Genomic DNA, 17,118 nt, shown 5'->3' with positions numbered 1-17,118 from the left:
AGACTTCCCAAACACAGTTGGGCAGGGGCGGGAGGGGCAGGGGCAAGCACTAGGTCCCAAGGGGGGCCGCGTTGGACCACACCTCCTGGGGAGGCGGCGTGGCCGCCAGAGTCTGCCTCAGTTCCTCCCCTGCTGTCGGTCCCTGCACCTGGCGTTCAAGTGCCCTCTCCCCTTCTCTGTTCTTCACGCTCCCTGCCCCCACCCATCTCTCACTTGTCTTTCTCCCTCTCACTGGACTTGAGGGGCGCTCCTTTCTGGGCTCGGGGGCAGCCGCTCATCCCTGTGGCTGGTGCGGCCTCCCTCTGCTTCCTCCATTCACCCCGGAGGATGCCGGGGTCAGACTCTTAGGCAGACTCTTTGGGCTTTGGGGTCAGACTCTTAGGCAGACTCTTAGGTCAAGTCCTGACCCCCCCTCAAGCTCTGCAAGCCTGAGGAGCCATCTGTGCAATGGGCTCACCCCACTGGCCTTGCAGGATGTCCAGGCGAGGGCGGTGGGAGGAAATGGCATCTGCGCAAACGTCAGGATGTCTGTTTGCCATCTCGTGTCCCTGCCCCCGCATCCTGGTTCCTGTCCTGTCGCTGGCTCCCCGCACATCCCCCCCCCCCCCCCTTGCCTCCCTCCCTCCCAAACCCTTTCACTCCCCGGGGCCCAGATGTGTGGGAAGAGGAGGCGGGAATTCCGCTGGGGAAACCTGCTCGACTCCCACAATCCTGCAAGTGCCAGAATATTTTCACTCTCCTTAAATCTCCCTGGACTTGTAATTCTACTGCTGTCTCCCTCAATCCGCGCCGCTGGCCTTGGGAGGCACCCTGCCCCCCCCCCCACCCCGCCGCGGGCACCGGCACTGCCCACCCAGCCGGGTCACGGCTGCCCGGAGGGGGAGGGGGGGGCAAGTCCTCCCTCTGTCCCTGCCTCAGTTTCTTCACCCATAAGAAGAGGAGAGTGACGGTGGCCACTTCCCAGGTTGTCTTGGGGATTCGGTGAGACATTTTACGTTATTAAAGAAGCATCTCTATAAAAAGGAATGAAATCTGATATATGCTACAATGTAGAGGACCTTGAAAACATTATGCTGAGTGAAAAACAGCCGGTCCCCAAAGACCGTATGTGGTGTTATCGCGTTGGTATGAAACATCCAGAATAGGGGAGTCCAGAGACAGAACGTAGAGCGGTGACCGCCAGGGGTCACGGGGACGGCTCGTGACTGCCTCCTGGGTGCGGGGTTTCCCTTCAGGGGGATGAAAACGTCTGCGGACTAGATGCAGGGGGTGGTTGTCCAACGCCTTGAATGCGCTCGGTACCACCGACTTGTTCATTTTAAAGCGGTTAATTCTGTGACCTGAATTTTGCTCCGATGACAAACTAAACACAAAGGAAGCGCCCCTGGAGCCCATACTCTGCCAGATCGTCCACTGACAACAGCCTTACGACATAGGTGTTATCACCCCCATTTTACAGATGAGCAAACCGAGGCCCAGCATCACCAGGCACTTAGCGCATAGTAAGGGCTCAAAATGGTAGCTGTTGGCACTTTTATTTAGGGCAGCCCTCCTTCCCCACCAGCGGGGCTGGGCAGGGATCCCACCTGAGCGAATGGCCTTGTGTGTGTATAAAACTCAGCAGTTGAGTGGCTGCCACCGGGGAACAGCGGGCATTGAGGCCCCACTGTGTCCCCCACACGGACATGTCACCTGCATCAGTCCTCGAAATAAGCCTTGAAGAAGTGACACAAGTGAGGGGCGCCTGGGTGGCTCAGTCAGTTAAGCGTCCGGCTTCAGCTCAGGTCACGATCTCGCGGTCCGTGAGTTCGAGCCCCGCGTCCGGCTCTGGGCTGATGGCTCGGAGCCTGGAGCCTGCTTCCGATTCTGTGTCTCCCTCCCTCTCTGCCCCTCCCCCGTTCATGCTCTGTCTCTCTCTGTCTCAAAAATAAATAAAACGTTAAAAAAAAAATTTAAAAATAAATAAATAAATATTTAAAAATGACACACGTGGGAACAAGCACTCAGGCCAGTGGGGTAACTTAGAGCCACACGGCGAGTCAGGCCAGGGGTGCAGCTGTTATCCTCACGCGTAAATCCTGGGCGCCCCTGCCCCCCCCCCCCCACACCCAGTCCCTCTGCTTCCTCCTGGTCCGCTCCCCGCTTTTGCCAACAGGTCAACAATCCCCTGCGCGGGGCAAGGCCTAAGGCTGCAGAGACAAAGGAGGCCTCTGACTGGATCGGACGGAGGCCCCTTGACTAGGGGATCAGCCCCACGCGGCGGAGTAAACAGCTCCCCACCAGGGCACCATTTCTTTGATGGTCTATTTCATTCAAAATTCATGGGTTCTGTATTCTGATCCATAATATATTCATGTTTGCTTTCATACAAAAATAATGTTCTTTCCCCATTTGGGGGGAGGGCAGTCAATGCCTCGGGAGGTGGCTTCCCCGGTTGCAGCAGCAGGGACCGTGAGGGCATCCACCGTTCGTTTCTTTGTTCGCTCACTCTGCAAGCGGGCCCTCGGGCCTCCTCGGGCCCGAAGCGGGTGTTAGTCCTCACCGCGTGCAAGACGCAGGGCGCCTGGCGCTGAATCACCCAGGAAGCTGCCCCGTCAGCCGGACTGGCGGGCTCGGTAGGGTTGTGACAGGCGAGTGGCAGAGAGGCTCCAGGTCCGGGGGCCTCTGCAAGCCGGGGCCTGGAGGTGGGGCCGAGGGATGAAAGGCGGGAGGTCAGTGGCCGAGGACGCCAGGGCCCCTGACAGTGGTGGGGGTGGCTGCCCGCTGTGTCCGGCCCTGCGTCCCGAGCCCTTCTGATCGAGAAGAGTCTCTGCTTGGTGCTGCTCTGAATTTAATGCTTGACCCTCGCCGGTCTCCCCTGTTAATGCAAGAAAATGGAGACTGAGGCCCGGAGCCTTCAGCAAGCCGCTGCCTTCCCTGGCTGGAATTTACAGATGCTGTTTGGTTCTCATAGTGTTTATTTTTACAGTTACCCTCTATTTATGGCAAGTGATGCTGATTTTCCGTTTATGGTGGTAATAAAAGTCTCCTTTTAAGCTGAATTTATTTAAGTAAAAAGGGAAAGATGCTTTGAAAATAAATATGAAGTAAATAATGGTGCAGGTGCGTCAGGGATCCTGCAGAAATGGTGAAGGTATTTCCCAAGAGGTCAGACTCGTGAGACTCTCCCTCGGGTGCGCCCTTTCCTGTTCGGAGCTCCTCCTAACTGTGCCAACTCCAACCAGCCTTCAAGTCCAAGTGTGCCCCACCACCTAGAAGCCACCCCTGTGTCCAGGCAGACATGGGCCTGCCTTTATCTTCCCTCACACCGTTACCTGCATCCCAAGTTTCTGCATACAGTTGTGCTCTGCGTATCTCTGGGCTGGGGCGGGGAGGGGCCACGATCCATGGCTATGTGAATGGTGCACACCCTGAACAACGGTACATGGGGATGCAGGCTCAGTCCCAGCTGTTGTTCACACAGTAGTCACCTGTCTGTGTGTCTGCCCTTCCTGTGGACTGTGGGCCGCGTCTTGGCAAGCCCGGCACACGTAGGGGTCTATGAAGGTTGATCTCTTTCATCCCGTTTGCGGGGAGGACTTGAGCTCACTGCATGCCCGGGTCGCCGTCTTCCCGCCAAGGCACGCTGCGGTTCACTAAGCTTTTGTACAAAATGCCTTCTTCCGCTTCTTGAGAAGGGGAGAGCTTGCCCACTCCAAGATGAAACGACCCGGATCCCTCAGCCTGCCAGAGAACCCTCGAGTTCCTCCCTTGACCCCATCCCCGAGCAGATGCTCTGCACCCACCCCCAGAGAGGAGAAGACTGGGTGTCGCCTGCTGGGCTCCTTCTACGCAGCCAGCCCTCTCAGACCCTGGGGGCTTTTCCATCCAGTTTATCTGGGTTTTCCTCTTATGGACGTGTCACATCCCCTGGTTTCGGGAGCAAGGTGAGATTCACAGATGAGCTGGGGCTCTGTTAAACACTCCCTCCGCAGCCTTTCCCCTGTTCGGCCTCCCAGCTGGGAGTTAAGGTGGCCATGGGCCTTCCTGACCCCGTGCCACACCCCTTGCAGTCCTGGCCACCAGCTGAGCTGGGCACAGAGCAGGCTGTCTGGAAACGACCCCCAAGGACAGAAGGGGAAAGGAGCTGAGTGACAGACGACCCAGGTTCTGGTTGGCCAATTCTGCAGGCAGCCTTGGGACTGAAGTCTGGCTTTGTTCCCTCATGCGGTGTGACCTCAGGCACTGACACTCCCTCTCTGAATCTTCATACCTCCCTCTGTGAAATGGGGCTGACAATAAATAGTAGCAGCTCATCAAGTCCTTGGGAGGATGAAGTAGGCTTCTGTGTACAGGCGGCACCTAGAGGGGTGCCTAATGGCCCCCAGGTTCTCTGAGCTTTGTTTCTTAAGTTGCTGGAAAAGGCTCAGGTATGGAGGGAGGTAAGTGGTGGGGGGAGTTCCAGGGGCCCTCACGTGGACACCCCGACTTCCTATCTTCATCACTGTCATACCAGCACCAGCAGAGGACAGGGGGAGAGTTTGGACTTGGCTCTTAAGGCCTGAGTCTGAATCCCAGCTCCTCAAAGTCCCTGAGCTGCTGGAAACCTCTGTGAGCCTCAGTTTTCCCACCTGCAGGAAAGAGCCGATGATCCCTGACCGGCAGGGCCGCTCCGAGGGATTATGTGGGGTCAGACACATCAGCTTTCCGGTGGGTTGTGGGCCTCCAGTCGGAAAGATGATCCCATGTTTGATCCCAGGCTTGTGGTGCTGGTCCCCGGGCCGCAAGGGTGCAGAGGGCCCCCCGCGAAGCAGCCACAGCCCTTTCTGGCATTGCCGGCCTTGATTTATTGTCCCGTCTCATTCTCGGTCGCACTTCCTATCCCAACTTTATGGGCCCTCTCAGGGAGCCTCCAGCCTGCCTGTCAGTTTGGCAGGACCCGCGTGGTCGTGAGGGCCAGAAGGAGGGAGGGTGGGGAGGGGCCCGGCCTACTGGGGCCCAGCTAGGACCTCCCAGGTTGCTGTGTCCACATTGTCCATTTGTCTGTCCCTATCCCTGCTCTTGTGGGCACGGTCCCCCCCAGAAACTCCATTCTGGCACGTAGTAAGTGCCCAATAAACAAAAGATGTCTGTCTCCTTTGTTTTGTTTTGTTTTTTTCCTTACAGTTTCAAACTTAAGTCCTCTGGGTTTCTGTCTGACCTTTCTACCTTCATTCATTCATTCATTCACTCGCCCTTTCAGCACATGCTTAACAGCACCTCCTCCCTGCTGGGCAGTGCAGGGGCCCTGTGCTGGGGGAGCTCCCAGGCTGGGGGAGACACAGACACCTTAGTATCTGTCACATGACATGCCGCGGTGGGGGCAATGACAGGACTCAGAGACCATCAGGGGCCCCGAAGAGGACTTCCGCTCCAGCCTGGGCAGGGAGGGCATCTCCAGGCACAGGGCCACCTGTGAGCTGGGATTCCAGCCCAGGGGGGACACATGGAAGTGACGGGGAGAGGCAGGAGGGGCCACGGCCGGGGTTCAGCAGAGCCACTGCTGCGGACTTCGGATGCCCAGCCCGAGAAGCTGCCTCCGACCCTGAGTGTCCCATTGGGCACCCCGAGTGTGAGGGTTTCCTGGAGCTCCCGGGTGGCCCTGAGCCAGGAGGATGGGATCCTTTCTCTGCCTTCTGGCAGAGCCACCGTATATGTCTTGCGCGACAGCAGCCAGCGTTCACTGAACACCTACCGTGTGTCTGGTATCATTGCGGCTGCCAGGATCCCACGGTAAACAAAACAGGCTCCAGTCTCCAGCCTTTGAAGGGCTTACACTCAGGTTGGGAGAGGGGCAGCGAATGAGACGCGGAAGAGACGGCATGTTAGTGTAATGGTTAGGAGAAAGCGCGAAGTCGCGAGAAGGGGACAGACAGGGTGGGGAAGACGCAGGAGGTGACACGGAAGCAAAGGGTTGAACGAGGTGAGGGGGTCCCGTGCGTGGGGGTGGGGAGCATTCTGGGCACAAGTCCAGGGAAATCCTCGTTGTGTGAAAACCGCTGCGGCAGGCCAGAAGCCACGGGAGGACTTTAAAAAAAACTGTGATAAAATTTATACAACATCGGATTTACCATTTTGGCCATTTTTTACGTGTACGGTTCAGGGGCGACAAATCCGTCCCGATTTTTGGGCAGCAGTCCCCGCCATCCATCTCCAGAACGTTCTCATCTTCTCCAGCTGAAACTCTGCTCCCGTAAAACGCTAAGCACCACCTCCCCCCCCCACCCATTCTCCTCTCCCCCAGCCCCAGGCAGCCTCCCCTCTGCTTTCTGTCTCTAGTTTGACCGCTCTAGGTGCCTCATATAAGTGGAATCATGCATTGTTCGTTCTTTGGCTCCTGGCTTATTTCGCTCAGCGAAATCATGTCCTCAAGGGTCATCCATGTTGGAGCCCGTGTCAGAATTTCCTTCTCTTTAAGGCTGAATAATATTCCGTTGTATGGAGAGACGACATTTTGTGTACCCATTCATCACTGGAGGATTTTGAGCAGGCCCTGACACAGCAGGACGTAGCAAGAGATGGGCTGAGCGGGGACCCTCGGGGCCACAGTGGTTCTCTCCATTCTGCCCTCCTTGCCTCCCTCTAGCTCCATTTCTGCCTTGGTTCCCCTGACAAGGAACTGATCCTTTTACTGGTCCTCAAGGGACTCTCATTCTGGCAGAGACTGATGGGTGGCCTGGGGTCCGGTCCCTGTAGGCTTCCTGGAGGAGGCAGCCTCAAACCAGGGATCTGCAGATTAAAAGGGCAAGGAGGGCTGTGCAGAAGGAGAGAGGAGATTTGGGGCCAGAGGGTCCGGAATGGGGGATCTGGCCTCAGAGATGGAGGGAGGTGGGGAGTGGGCTGAGGCTGCCTTTGGTGAACACGTCCCCTGAGGCCTGCCTGTGTGTCGCTGGTAGGGGGCCGTGAGGAGCAAATTGAGGAAGGACCAGGTACAGGACTGATGGATAGGAGGTTGCACGGGGGCCCAGATATGAGTGAAATACAGATGCTGCACTCACTGCATAATCTGATGAAGATACAAGGAGCGTCTGTTAAATCTTTCCAGAGGTGACAGAATTTTGAGCTAGAATGTGAGAGAAGGGAGTGATGTTTGTGGAGCACCTACTATGTGACAAACACGAGGCACATGTTGCCTTGTGTTGTCCTCCCCTCTGCGCTCTCATTCTCTGCTCGTTTCATATAACGAACTGAGGTTCAGGGGCGCCTGGGCGGCTCAGCCGGTTGAGCGTCAACTTCGGCTCAGGTCATGATCTCACAGTTTGGTTCGTGAGTTCGAGCCCCGCGTCGGACTCTGTGCTGACAGCTCAGAGCCTGGAGCCTGTTTCAGATTCTGTGTCTCCCTCTCTCTCGGCCCCTCCCCTGCTCATGCTCTGTTTCTCTCTCTCAATAATAAATAAATGTTAAAAAAAAAATTTTTTTTTAATTAAAAAAGAGAACCGAGGTTCAGAGAGGTAAAGGGGCTTATCCCGGTCACACAGCTGGGTAGTAGAAGGAACAGGATTCAAACCCAGGCCTGCAGGCCAAGCCCTAGACGTGTTGAACCAGGGCCTGGAAGGTTAGGAAGGAGGTCAGGCCCTGGTCTTGAAGGGCAGACAAGATCTTCCAGGTGATCCTCTGCCTTTACGAGAAACCAAACGCACTGATCCAGGCCAGGGCCACAGAGCTGTTTCCTGCAGACGATGCCCTGATAAGCGGGCTGAGGGTTAATGACTGTATTGCTCCCCCAATTCAAAGCAGAAAGGAAGAAGAGGTTGCATTCAGTCAAGCCCCTTTCTCCTTCTCCTGCAGAATCCTAATTTGTGGACACCCGTTGTAATTGTCTGCCCAGCAAGCCCAGCCCTGCTCAGGCCCTGGGGCAGGAGAACACCATTGCAGCCTCTCAAAAATCTATAATTATTCCAGCCTCCCCGGGGACTGGCCATGAGGAGTTACCTGAGCAGGGAGGGAGGGCTCAGGACAGGAGGAAGTCAGAGAGGAGAAATGGATTTTCTGTCCCAAACTCAGCAGGCGTGCTAGCTGGCGAGAGGGGGTGTGGGTGCCTGGAGGGAAGGAGGTGGGGGAGAGGACTAGGAAGAGGGGCTGCAGGAGAAAGGTCGAGAAGTTACGGGCTCCGCTCTCGAGTGCTCTAGAACTGGGTTCAAATGTTCACGCTTTCTCTGTGGCTTTGGGCAAGTGCTTGACCTCTCCGGGCCGCAGCTTCCCCACCTGCACGATGGGGATGACAAGCATCACACTCCCCCACGGCAGCATGGCAGGAGCACGAGCAAATGTCCGAGATGAGTATGGCACCGTGCCTGGCCCAACGCAAGTGCCCTATGTCTTAGACATTGTTACCGTATTGCCGTCACGCGGTATCCTCTCTCACGGAGTCAGGTTAGGAAGCAAGAACCTTATGCCAATTAGAGCTGCCCACCTGCAGTGGGGGTATGAGGAGCTGGGCTCCCCGTCTCTGGAAGTGTCCAAGTGGGATACAGAAGTAGGGAACCTGGTGGCTGAACTTTTCCTGATTCGTTCAAAGCAAACCCTGATGGGGGCGGGTGGGCCCCTGGGTCTTAGTCACAACTGCTGGTCAGACCCAGGTTCAACACCCAGCTGTGTGTGAACCGTGGGCAAGTCCTGGCCCCTTTTTGAGCCTCACTTTCCTCATCTGTCAAATGGGGGTGAGCAGAGGCGAGAGTATTAGAGATAGTGCCTGCCTAGTGCTAGGCATGAGTAGATGCTTAAAAATCATATGGATTCTTTTTAAAAAACAACAAAGCTCCCTGGATTTCTTTCTTCTCTTCCTTGCCTTGGCCCACACCATTCCTTTCCCCGCCCCCCCCCCCCCCCCCCCGGCCTCTGCTTGTCAGGATCCACCCATCTTCCGGCCTGGCTGCCACGTGCCTCCTCCCCCAAGTGGAAGTGACCCCTCCCCTTCCCAATGCCCAGGGCACCTTCTCCCTCAGATTGTCTGAGCTGGTGGGGTTCTCAGACCCCAGGACTGACCCCCGTGGCACAAAGGAGCAAACCGAGGCTCGGAGAAGGGGAGAGATGTTCCCCAGGTCCCACAGCCAGTCTGTTGGCAGAAACAGGCTCAGTTCTCCAACCCCGGTTCCAGTTCCACCTGCACGTTGCTTCTCCTTCAGGGGCTCCTTGGGGCAGGTCCGGGGACAGACCTTCGTGTTGCTGCCCGTGACCAGGGAGACTCAGATTATGCCCTCAAATGCTCAGAACCTTGGTTTCCCCACTTGTCTTGCAGACACATTGCCCCCTTCACCACTGAGGTTGGAGCCAAACCTGAAGGCAGGTCCTGGAAGGGACTGAGGGGTCGGAGAGACCCTGGGACCAGAGTCACTATGGGGGAAGAGGTGGTGGCTGCACCCACAGATGACTCACCTGGTTCTGTGAGTTCTGGGAGCCAGATTTCTATCCATCCTTCCACCCAAAGCCCATCCCCACTCCTGGCTCAGGACCACCTGCCCCACCTGTGGATGCGGGGGGTGGGGGGTGGGTAGGGAGCATAACACCTCCTCTGGGAAGATTGCCCTGATTGCCTCAGGCTGGCTGAAATGCCTCCCCAGCCTGTCCCGCAGAACCCATTTTAGACTACTTTTTTTTTTTTTAAGTTTGATTCTTATTTTTTTTTTTTTGAGAGAGAGAGAACAAACAGGGGAGGGGCAGAGAGAGAGGGAGAGAGAGAATCCCAAGCAGGCTCCGCACTGTCAGTTTAAAGCCCAACGTGGGGCTCTGCCTCATGAGTCGTGGTGAGATCATGACCTGAGCCGAAATCGAGAGTCAGATGCTTAACGGACTGAGCCACCCAGGTGCCCCTAGACTGTTACTTTTTAAGAAAGACCTCTGCAACCAAAGAGAATTTCCATACTCTGGGAAGAACATGGCCTTGGAAATCAGGCCTGGGTTCCAATCCAGGCTCCACTGGGTGGCCACCTGCCAGGACATCCCACACACGTGACAGCTGAGCACCGGGAATGTGGCTCGTCTAAATTGAGATGTATTGTAATCGTGTAAAGTACATGCTGGGTTGCCAAGACTTAGCACAAGAAGGAATGTAAAAGATTAATAATCTCTATGACATGTTGAAATAACTTTTTTGATATCTTGGGTTAAATAAAATACATGATTAAAATTAATTTCATCTGTTCAAAAAAAAATTTTTTTTTTAACTTTTCAAATGTGGCTCCTAGAAAATTAAAAATTCTGTACCTGTCTCAGCACCAGGGCATGCGCTGTTTCTGCTGGACAGCGCCCTCTAGAGGACCATTACTGGGATGGGGGAGGGGACTGGTGGCCGCGCGGCGGGGTCTTCCCCCAAGACTGGGGGTGAGGGGGCCTGGTCAAGGACTCAGGGCCTGACCTTCCTGTCCCCTGGCTGCTGTGTAACCCCAGGCCAGACACCACTCTCTCTGAGCCTTGCTTCCTGGATCAGTACAAAGAGCTGGTGGGCTGGGATTGGGCTTTCAGTCAGTCTGGGGGGGTGGGCGGGGCCTGTGGGCAGGGGAGGCTGAGCGAGTGTGGATGGAGGTCTGCCCCCGCCCCATGGAGTCCCCGCCCAAGGAGAGCCCATCTCCGCCCTTCCTGCCAATGAGACCCCCACGAACCATCTCTCCTCCGTCGGCCAGACATGCTTCCTGCGCTCACGCACGTCTGGGCGGAGGAGAAGCGTGGTGGCGGAGTCCCACAGGCCGGGGTTCGGGGCTGGCTCTGCCCTTCCTAGTCTGTGATCCTAGCAGCTGTGTTTCCCCATGTGCAGGAGGGAAAGGGGCCAGTACGTCTGCTTCCTGTGGCTCAGCAGTGGCACCTGCAGGAGGTCACAGCTGTGTCCTCTCACTGTCTCTTAGGCAGCCGGGTCCCACTGCTGGCCGCTTTGGATCCACCCCTCCTTCTTCCCAGCTTGCAAAGAATACTGGGTGTGGGTCAAGGCAAACTCCAGCTGTCCCAGGACAAGGGGCCAGGGGCTCCATGAGGTTACCTCTCAGCCCCTCCTCACGGCTCAGGGCCACGATGGCCCCCTTCAGTCCTGCTTGAACTGGCAGGTTGTCATCAGGGGAGGTGAGGAGGGCTGGGCCTGGCCCAGGATTCTCAGGATGGGGACCGCTTGGCTCTGGACCCTGCTCCGCCATTACCCGGTCTTTCATTCACTCAAGAAGTATGTACTGAGGGGCACCTGAGTGGCTCAGTCAGGCATCCGACTTCAGCTCAGGTCATGATCTCGTGGTTCATGGGTTCGAGCCCTACATCAGGCTCTGTGCGGACAGCTCAGAGCCTGGAGCCTGCCTTGGATTCTGTGTGTGTGTCTCTCTCTCTCTGCCCCTCCCCCCATCCAAAAAATAAGCATTTTTAATATTTTTTTTAATGTTTATTTATTTTTGAGACAGAGAGAGACAGAGCATGAACGGGGGAGGGTCAGAGAGAGGGAGACACAGAATCTGAAGCAGGCTCCAGGCCCTGAGCTGTCAGCACAGAGCCAAACGCGGGGCTCGAACTCACGGACCGCGAAATCATGACCTGAGCCGAAGTCGGCCGCTTAACCGACTGAGCCACCCAGGTGCCCCTAAATAAGCATTTTTTAAAAAGTATTTATTGAGCACCTACTATGTGCCAGGCACTGTTCTAGGAGCTGGGACTCCATATATCCGTGGATGAGACAGGCACAGTGCTCACCGCCAGGGAAAGCAGACAATAAACATAAAATAAGTTCATTAGCTGGGCTGTCCAATACAGTAGCCATTACCTACAAGTGGCTATTTACGTTTAAATTTAAATGAGTTAAAATGAAATAAAATGTAAAATTCAGTTCCTCGTTCGCACTAGCCACATTTCAAGTGCTGGTGGTTTCTGGGTTAGCTCAGCTATAGCACATTTTCTTCACTGCAGAAAGTCTGTCAGAAGGCACCGATCATGGGGCGCCTGGGTGGCGCAGTCGGTTAGGCGTCCGACTTCAGCCAGGTCACGATCTCGCGGTCCGTGAGTTCGAGCCCCGCGTCAGGCTCTGGGCTGATGGCTCAGAGCCTGGAGCCTGTTCCGATTCTGTGTCTCCCTCTCTCTCTGCCCCTCCCCCGTTCATGCTCTGTCTCTCTCTGTCCCAAAAATTAAAAAAAAAAAAAAAAAAAAAAAAACGTTAAAAAAAAAAAAAAAAAGAAGGCACCGATCATGTGTTGGAAGGAGGAGTGATTTGAAACACCGGGTTGGGGCGGGAGATGCAATTTAAATGAGGTGGTCAGGGTTGAGGAGAGCAGAGTCCTGGAGCAGAGGAGCTTGGGAGCTCTGTGGGAGTCTACAGGCAGAGGGAATACCAAATGCAAAGGTCCTGAGGTAGGATCTCAACTGGAATGTTCAGAGAACAGCAAGGAGGCCATTGTGCCAGGAACAGAATGAGCAGGGGCCAAGCAGAAGCTGGCACCCGAGGGGACGGGCCCAAACACGGAAGGTCTGGTCTTTCACGGTAAAGGCTGCGGCTCTTGCCCTCAGTGAGGAGACACCGTGGAAAAGTTTTGAGGAAAGAACGAACCGGGATTGGTTTGTGTTTTGCCAAGATAACCGTGGCTGACAAGTTGAAAATAATTGTCGGGGAGGATGGGGTGGCCACAGGGGCCGAGCCTGGTTTTGTCTCCTGCCCCGTGGGAATAAGGACAGTCCCAATGCACGTGAAGACACCTCACACCTCACTGGGCACGTGCACAGTAATTGAAATACTCATTCTTTTTTTTTTTAATATATATATTTTTTAAGTTTATTTAAAAAAATTTTTTTTAATGTTTATTTATTTTTGAGAGAGCACAAGCAGGGGAGGGGCAGGGAAAGAGAGGGAGACACAGAATCTGAAGTGGGGCTCCAGGCTCTGACCTGACAGCGCAGAGCCTCCCGCGGGGCTCGAACCCATGAACCGTGAGCTCAAGACCTGAGACAAAATCAAGAGTCAGATGCTTAACCGAGTGAGGCACCCAGTCGCCTCCCCGAACACTCATTCTTATTAAACAGGCTTTATGGAACAGCGGCCAGTCCCTCCCAAACTTCACAGAATGTGGGAAACCTCCAGAAAGCATCTCACAAACCTTTGACCTTGGGGATCAGGGACCTTGAAGACTTTATCTGAGCCCAGGTCCTGGAGTCGAGCTCCACATGGACACCCTGCGTGGAGGGCAGACAAGGCAGGGGCTTCCTGGCGGAGGTGTTTGTCAGTCCTGATGCTCCCAAAGCCCTTGGCATCTTGGGGAGGGGCAGGAGGCACGTGACCCCGAGCAGGACCCCCACCTCCCAACCCAGGGCGCCCTCTTCCTCCTGCCCCAACCCGCACAGGGAAGGGGACATACAGGAGGGACCACTGGGTGGTGGCACATCGCCTCCGGGGAGGGGCGTACCCGGCAGGCTGCAGCAGCCAGGTGGGCACCAGGTGGGAGGACTGACGGACACACATTCCCCGGGTGACCTGCTTGTTGCCAGGCGTCTTTCCAGGGCGAGATGATCTCTCCTGAGAAGAGGAAAGAATTCTAATTACATCTCAGGACAATATTCCTTTGGAGAGAGGAGAGACAGAACATATGGTGGGGAGGGCACGGGCCACATTAAATGGGCATTTGTTTTCTCGTTTACCTCGCGGCGTGGTGAGGGTGGCGGGGGGGCAGGGCTCCTGCTGGGTCAGGAGAGCTGCCTGCCCTGGGATTTTCACGGGGAGCTGGGCCTTGAGAGGGACAGGAGGCAGGTGCGGCTCCCACCGCACCCTGGGGGCCGTCAGAGGATGGAAAATGTCCAACCCATTCAGGACGCGCAGAGCGCCCTCTAGGTGCTGGGAGCAGCGTAACCGGTGGGGGCTCCACATCCCTGTTCTCCAGGAGCTCGGCACGCAGTGCCTGCCGTGGACACATATGTGACTGTGACCGCGTGGGCAGGAGGTTGGGGTGAGGTGGGATCCCACCCCGGGTGGTCAAGGAAGGCCGCTCTGAAGGGACCAAGTTTGAGCTTTGAGCAACTTGAAGGAGCCAGTTGGGCAGAGAGACCAAGGATAGAGCATTCCAGGCATTGGGTACAGTCAGGGCAAAAGTGAGGGGAGAGTGAGGCACGCTCAGAGGACAGAGAGGAGACCGGGGGGCGCGAGCCCTAAACCCCACCCTGGTGGGTTCTATCTTAGTGCGGTGAGGAGCCAGGTGGGTTCTAAGCAGGGGTTTGGCTAGGTCTGACTTGGTTTTACAAGCCCGTGGTGCTGGGGTTGCGAATAACCGGGGAGGGAGACTGGCGGGGGTGACTAGAAAACTCTGGAAGAATTAACAAAAATGGCAGCTTCCTCCCAGGCCTCCTTGCTCATGTCTTCTAACCTTTCTCTGATCCCTCACCTGGGTGGGCGTCCCGTGACCTCCACGGACTCCGGGATAGAGACCCAGCCGGTGTGGGGCATTTGGGGCCCTGGACCGGCCCCCTCATCCCTGCGTCCTCCCAGCTGCTGTTGCACACCCCTTGCCCAGCCTCAGTGAGCTCCTCCGGGGCCCCACGTGAAGCCAGACCGTTCGCGCTCGCCGCCCGTCTGCTCCCAGTCTTGCCACCTCTCCCTGGCCCACCAGCCCTGTGCTCGCTGGCCCTGCTCTTTCCAGAGCCCCAGCCACCCCTCCCCACTTTCTCCACACAGCCCTGTTCACAGAGACGCCGCACGACATGACTGCACGGACGGGCGAGGACGTGGAGATGGCCTGCTCCTTCCGCGGCAGTGGCTCCCCCTCCTACTCGCTGGAGATCCAGTGGTGGTACGTGCGGAGCCACAGGGACTGGACCGACAAGCAGGCGTGGGCCTCGAACCAGGTACCGCCCCTGGGGTGACACCTGAGCTAGGCTGGGCGAACCCTGGCCCCGGGGGGTAGAGCAGGAGGCAGACCGAGGCTGAGCATGGGGGAAGGCCGCCGCAAGAAGGCCCCTCCAAACAGCAGGGCCCCTCCCTTCAGTGTACAGGTGGGGAAACTGAGGCCAGAGGTTACAGGGCAAGGCGGGCAACCCGGTCCCCGCGCACGCACTCACCGGAGCAGACGCTGTGGGTGCCCTTGCACGCACCTGCCACCAGCCCGCCAACTCTGCCTGAGAGCTTTCTCTGGGCGACAGAGCCTGCTGGCCAGCAAGGCAGTCCAGCGATGACTGACGGAGCCGGAGGACGCATCCCCCAGCAACCTGGCCCGCAGCTGGGGTAACCGCAGAGCCCTGCGTTCTGTCCCCGAGGTGCCCAGCGAGAGTGGGTTCCGGCTGCCCACAGGGGTGCCGGGGGCGCACTACTGACTTCCTCCCCTTTGTGGTCTCACCCACCCACTCCCCTACCAATCCAGTTCCCTGGGATCCCCTCCCAGGTGGGCTTACTGCCCTTGAATCTTTGTCTCAAGGTCTGCTTCTGGGGGAACCCAACCTAAGACGCTTCCACTCTTACGGCTGGGTCAAGGCAAATAACATACAAGCACGTGCCTATCTGCCCACCCATTCGACATACGAACACATAAATGTTTATGGACCTGCATGTGCACACACGGGCGTGCACGCACATTCTCGTGTGTTCGTGAAATAGCCTCTAACATGTTCACAAATACGTATTGAACTCTGTGTCAACTCTTCAACACTTCCAGCCTGCCTCACAGGGCTCAGAGGTCTCGGTGCAGGGGTGGGGTGGGAGTCAGAGGAAGCTCCTGGCCACAGATTTGCAGGTATTTGCGATTGGAAGCATCTGGGGTCAGCCTGCAGGGAATAGTATGTGGGCAGGACTCTGACAGGATCTGCCACAAACACACGACCCGGGGTGTGATACACCTGAAAATGCAAACACATCCACAGACAGAGACACAAGCGGAGAGACAGATATTCCAACAGACATACCAGGCAGGCTGACCCACCCCTCAGATCCCCAAATCCCCACATATCTAAATGCACAGCACGGTTTAACAGACCCCCTCTTTATCTTCCTTGGCTCTGACTCACCCCCACCCCGAGGCAGCACAGAGCTGAGGGATGCCCGGCTCCAGAGCCTAGAGTGTCACTTGCCCTGTAGGTACAATCTTAGCTATTGTCCCCTGCTCCTGCCCCATGATGCTAATGCCTTGTCTCTGCTCTCTCTGCCCCTCCCGCTCCCTCCCCACAGCTAAAAGCATCTCAGCAGGAAGACACAGGGAAGGACGCCACCAAAATAAGTGTGAGTTTTGGTAATGACTTCTTGCAAGGGCTCTAATGGAGGACACAGCTGTAATTTAAAAAAAAAAAAAGAAAGAAAGAAAGAAAGAAAGGGTCCAGTTCAGCTGGGAGCTTGGGCTTGAAGATGGAGGAGAAGAAAAAAAAGAAAGGGGGAAAAAATGGCCTCGTTCTGTTTTTTAAAAGACGCAGATCTTTCAAGTTCATTGAATGACAGGCACAAAAAATGACAGGGGGAGAGAAGATGCATTCTCTCCTGTCGGGGCCAAGGCTGTGTGCATCCTGGATACTTTGTGTCTGTCTCAGCGGCATTTTTTATTTGGGGAACCAACAGGGTCTAATGAGACTAAGCTGGCTTTTTTCAGCCCATCATGACTGTCTGTGATGGCATGTCATGGTCACTTGGGTCAGCCTGGTTCCCAGGGGTGAGGTGGGGCAGGGGGAACTACAGCCGAAAGATTTCAAGACTGGCCATGCCTTCTTATGCATGGACTCATTTTATCAGTGCTACAACTCCGTAGGGAATGGCCGAGCATTTGCCCATTTTCCAGGTAGAATAACTGAGGCTTAGAGGGGTCAAAGATTTGCTGGTGGTCATGACGTGGTTGAGCTGCCTGTCTTCGGGGCTTGAACTCCTTGTCTCCAGACTCTGCTGGGGCCTCATCTGGGGACCCAGGGGCCTCAGGGAGTGACAGTTTTTGTGGAGAAGGGACATCCCCAGCCAGGCCTGGAAGAGGCATGCAGGATTGAGAAAGGAAGGGAAAGAGAAAAGCATGCTGAGGATGGGGACAGGCCTAGGGACATGTGTGACCATGGGGCCCGGCTGGATTGGTACATGGGGCATCAGGCCAGCCTGGCAGGAGACTAGTAAATCCACTAGAAACATTAGAAATGTAGGTGCCCACAAGGGTATAGTGTGTATGTGGGCGGGGGGGGGGGGGGGGACCTCCAAAC

The 17,118-nt window shown here is 56.1% G+C and overlaps 2 protein-coding genes across 2 annotated transcripts in view; one reads left to right on the top strand and one right to left on the bottom strand.

Annotated features, from left to right (window-relative positions):
- Positions 1-17,118, top strand: part of VSTM2L (V-set and transmembrane domain containing 2 like) — a 37,132-nt gene that overhangs the window by 10,220 nt on the left and 9,794 nt on the right. The window contains 2 exon segments of the mRNA XM_030309630.1: positions 14,636-14,805; positions 16,118-16,168. Coding sequence (XP_030165490.1) covers positions 14,636-14,805; positions 16,118-16,168 — 221 coding nt within the window.
- Positions 12,919-17,118, bottom strand: part of TTI1 (TELO2 interacting protein 1) — an 83,527-nt gene continuing 79,327 nt past the window's right edge. Inside the window, exon 8 of the mRNA XM_030309625.1 lies at positions 12,919-13,486. Within this exon, the coding sequence (XP_030165485.1) occupies positions 13,063-13,486 (424 nt within the window). The 3' untranslated portion in view covers positions 12,919-13,062. The remainder of the gene's footprint in view (positions 13,487-17,118) is intronic.

The sequence above is a fragment of the Lynx canadensis genome, chromosome A3 (assembly GCF_007474595.2).
Source record: "Lynx canadensis isolate LIC74 chromosome A3, mLynCan4.pri.v2, whole genome shotgun sequence".
Lineage (NCBI taxonomy): Eukaryota > Metazoa > Chordata > Mammalia > Carnivora > Felidae > Lynx > Lynx canadensis.
Note: the sequence above shows the minus strand (reverse complement) of the source record. Positions and strands in the feature narration are given on the sequence as shown.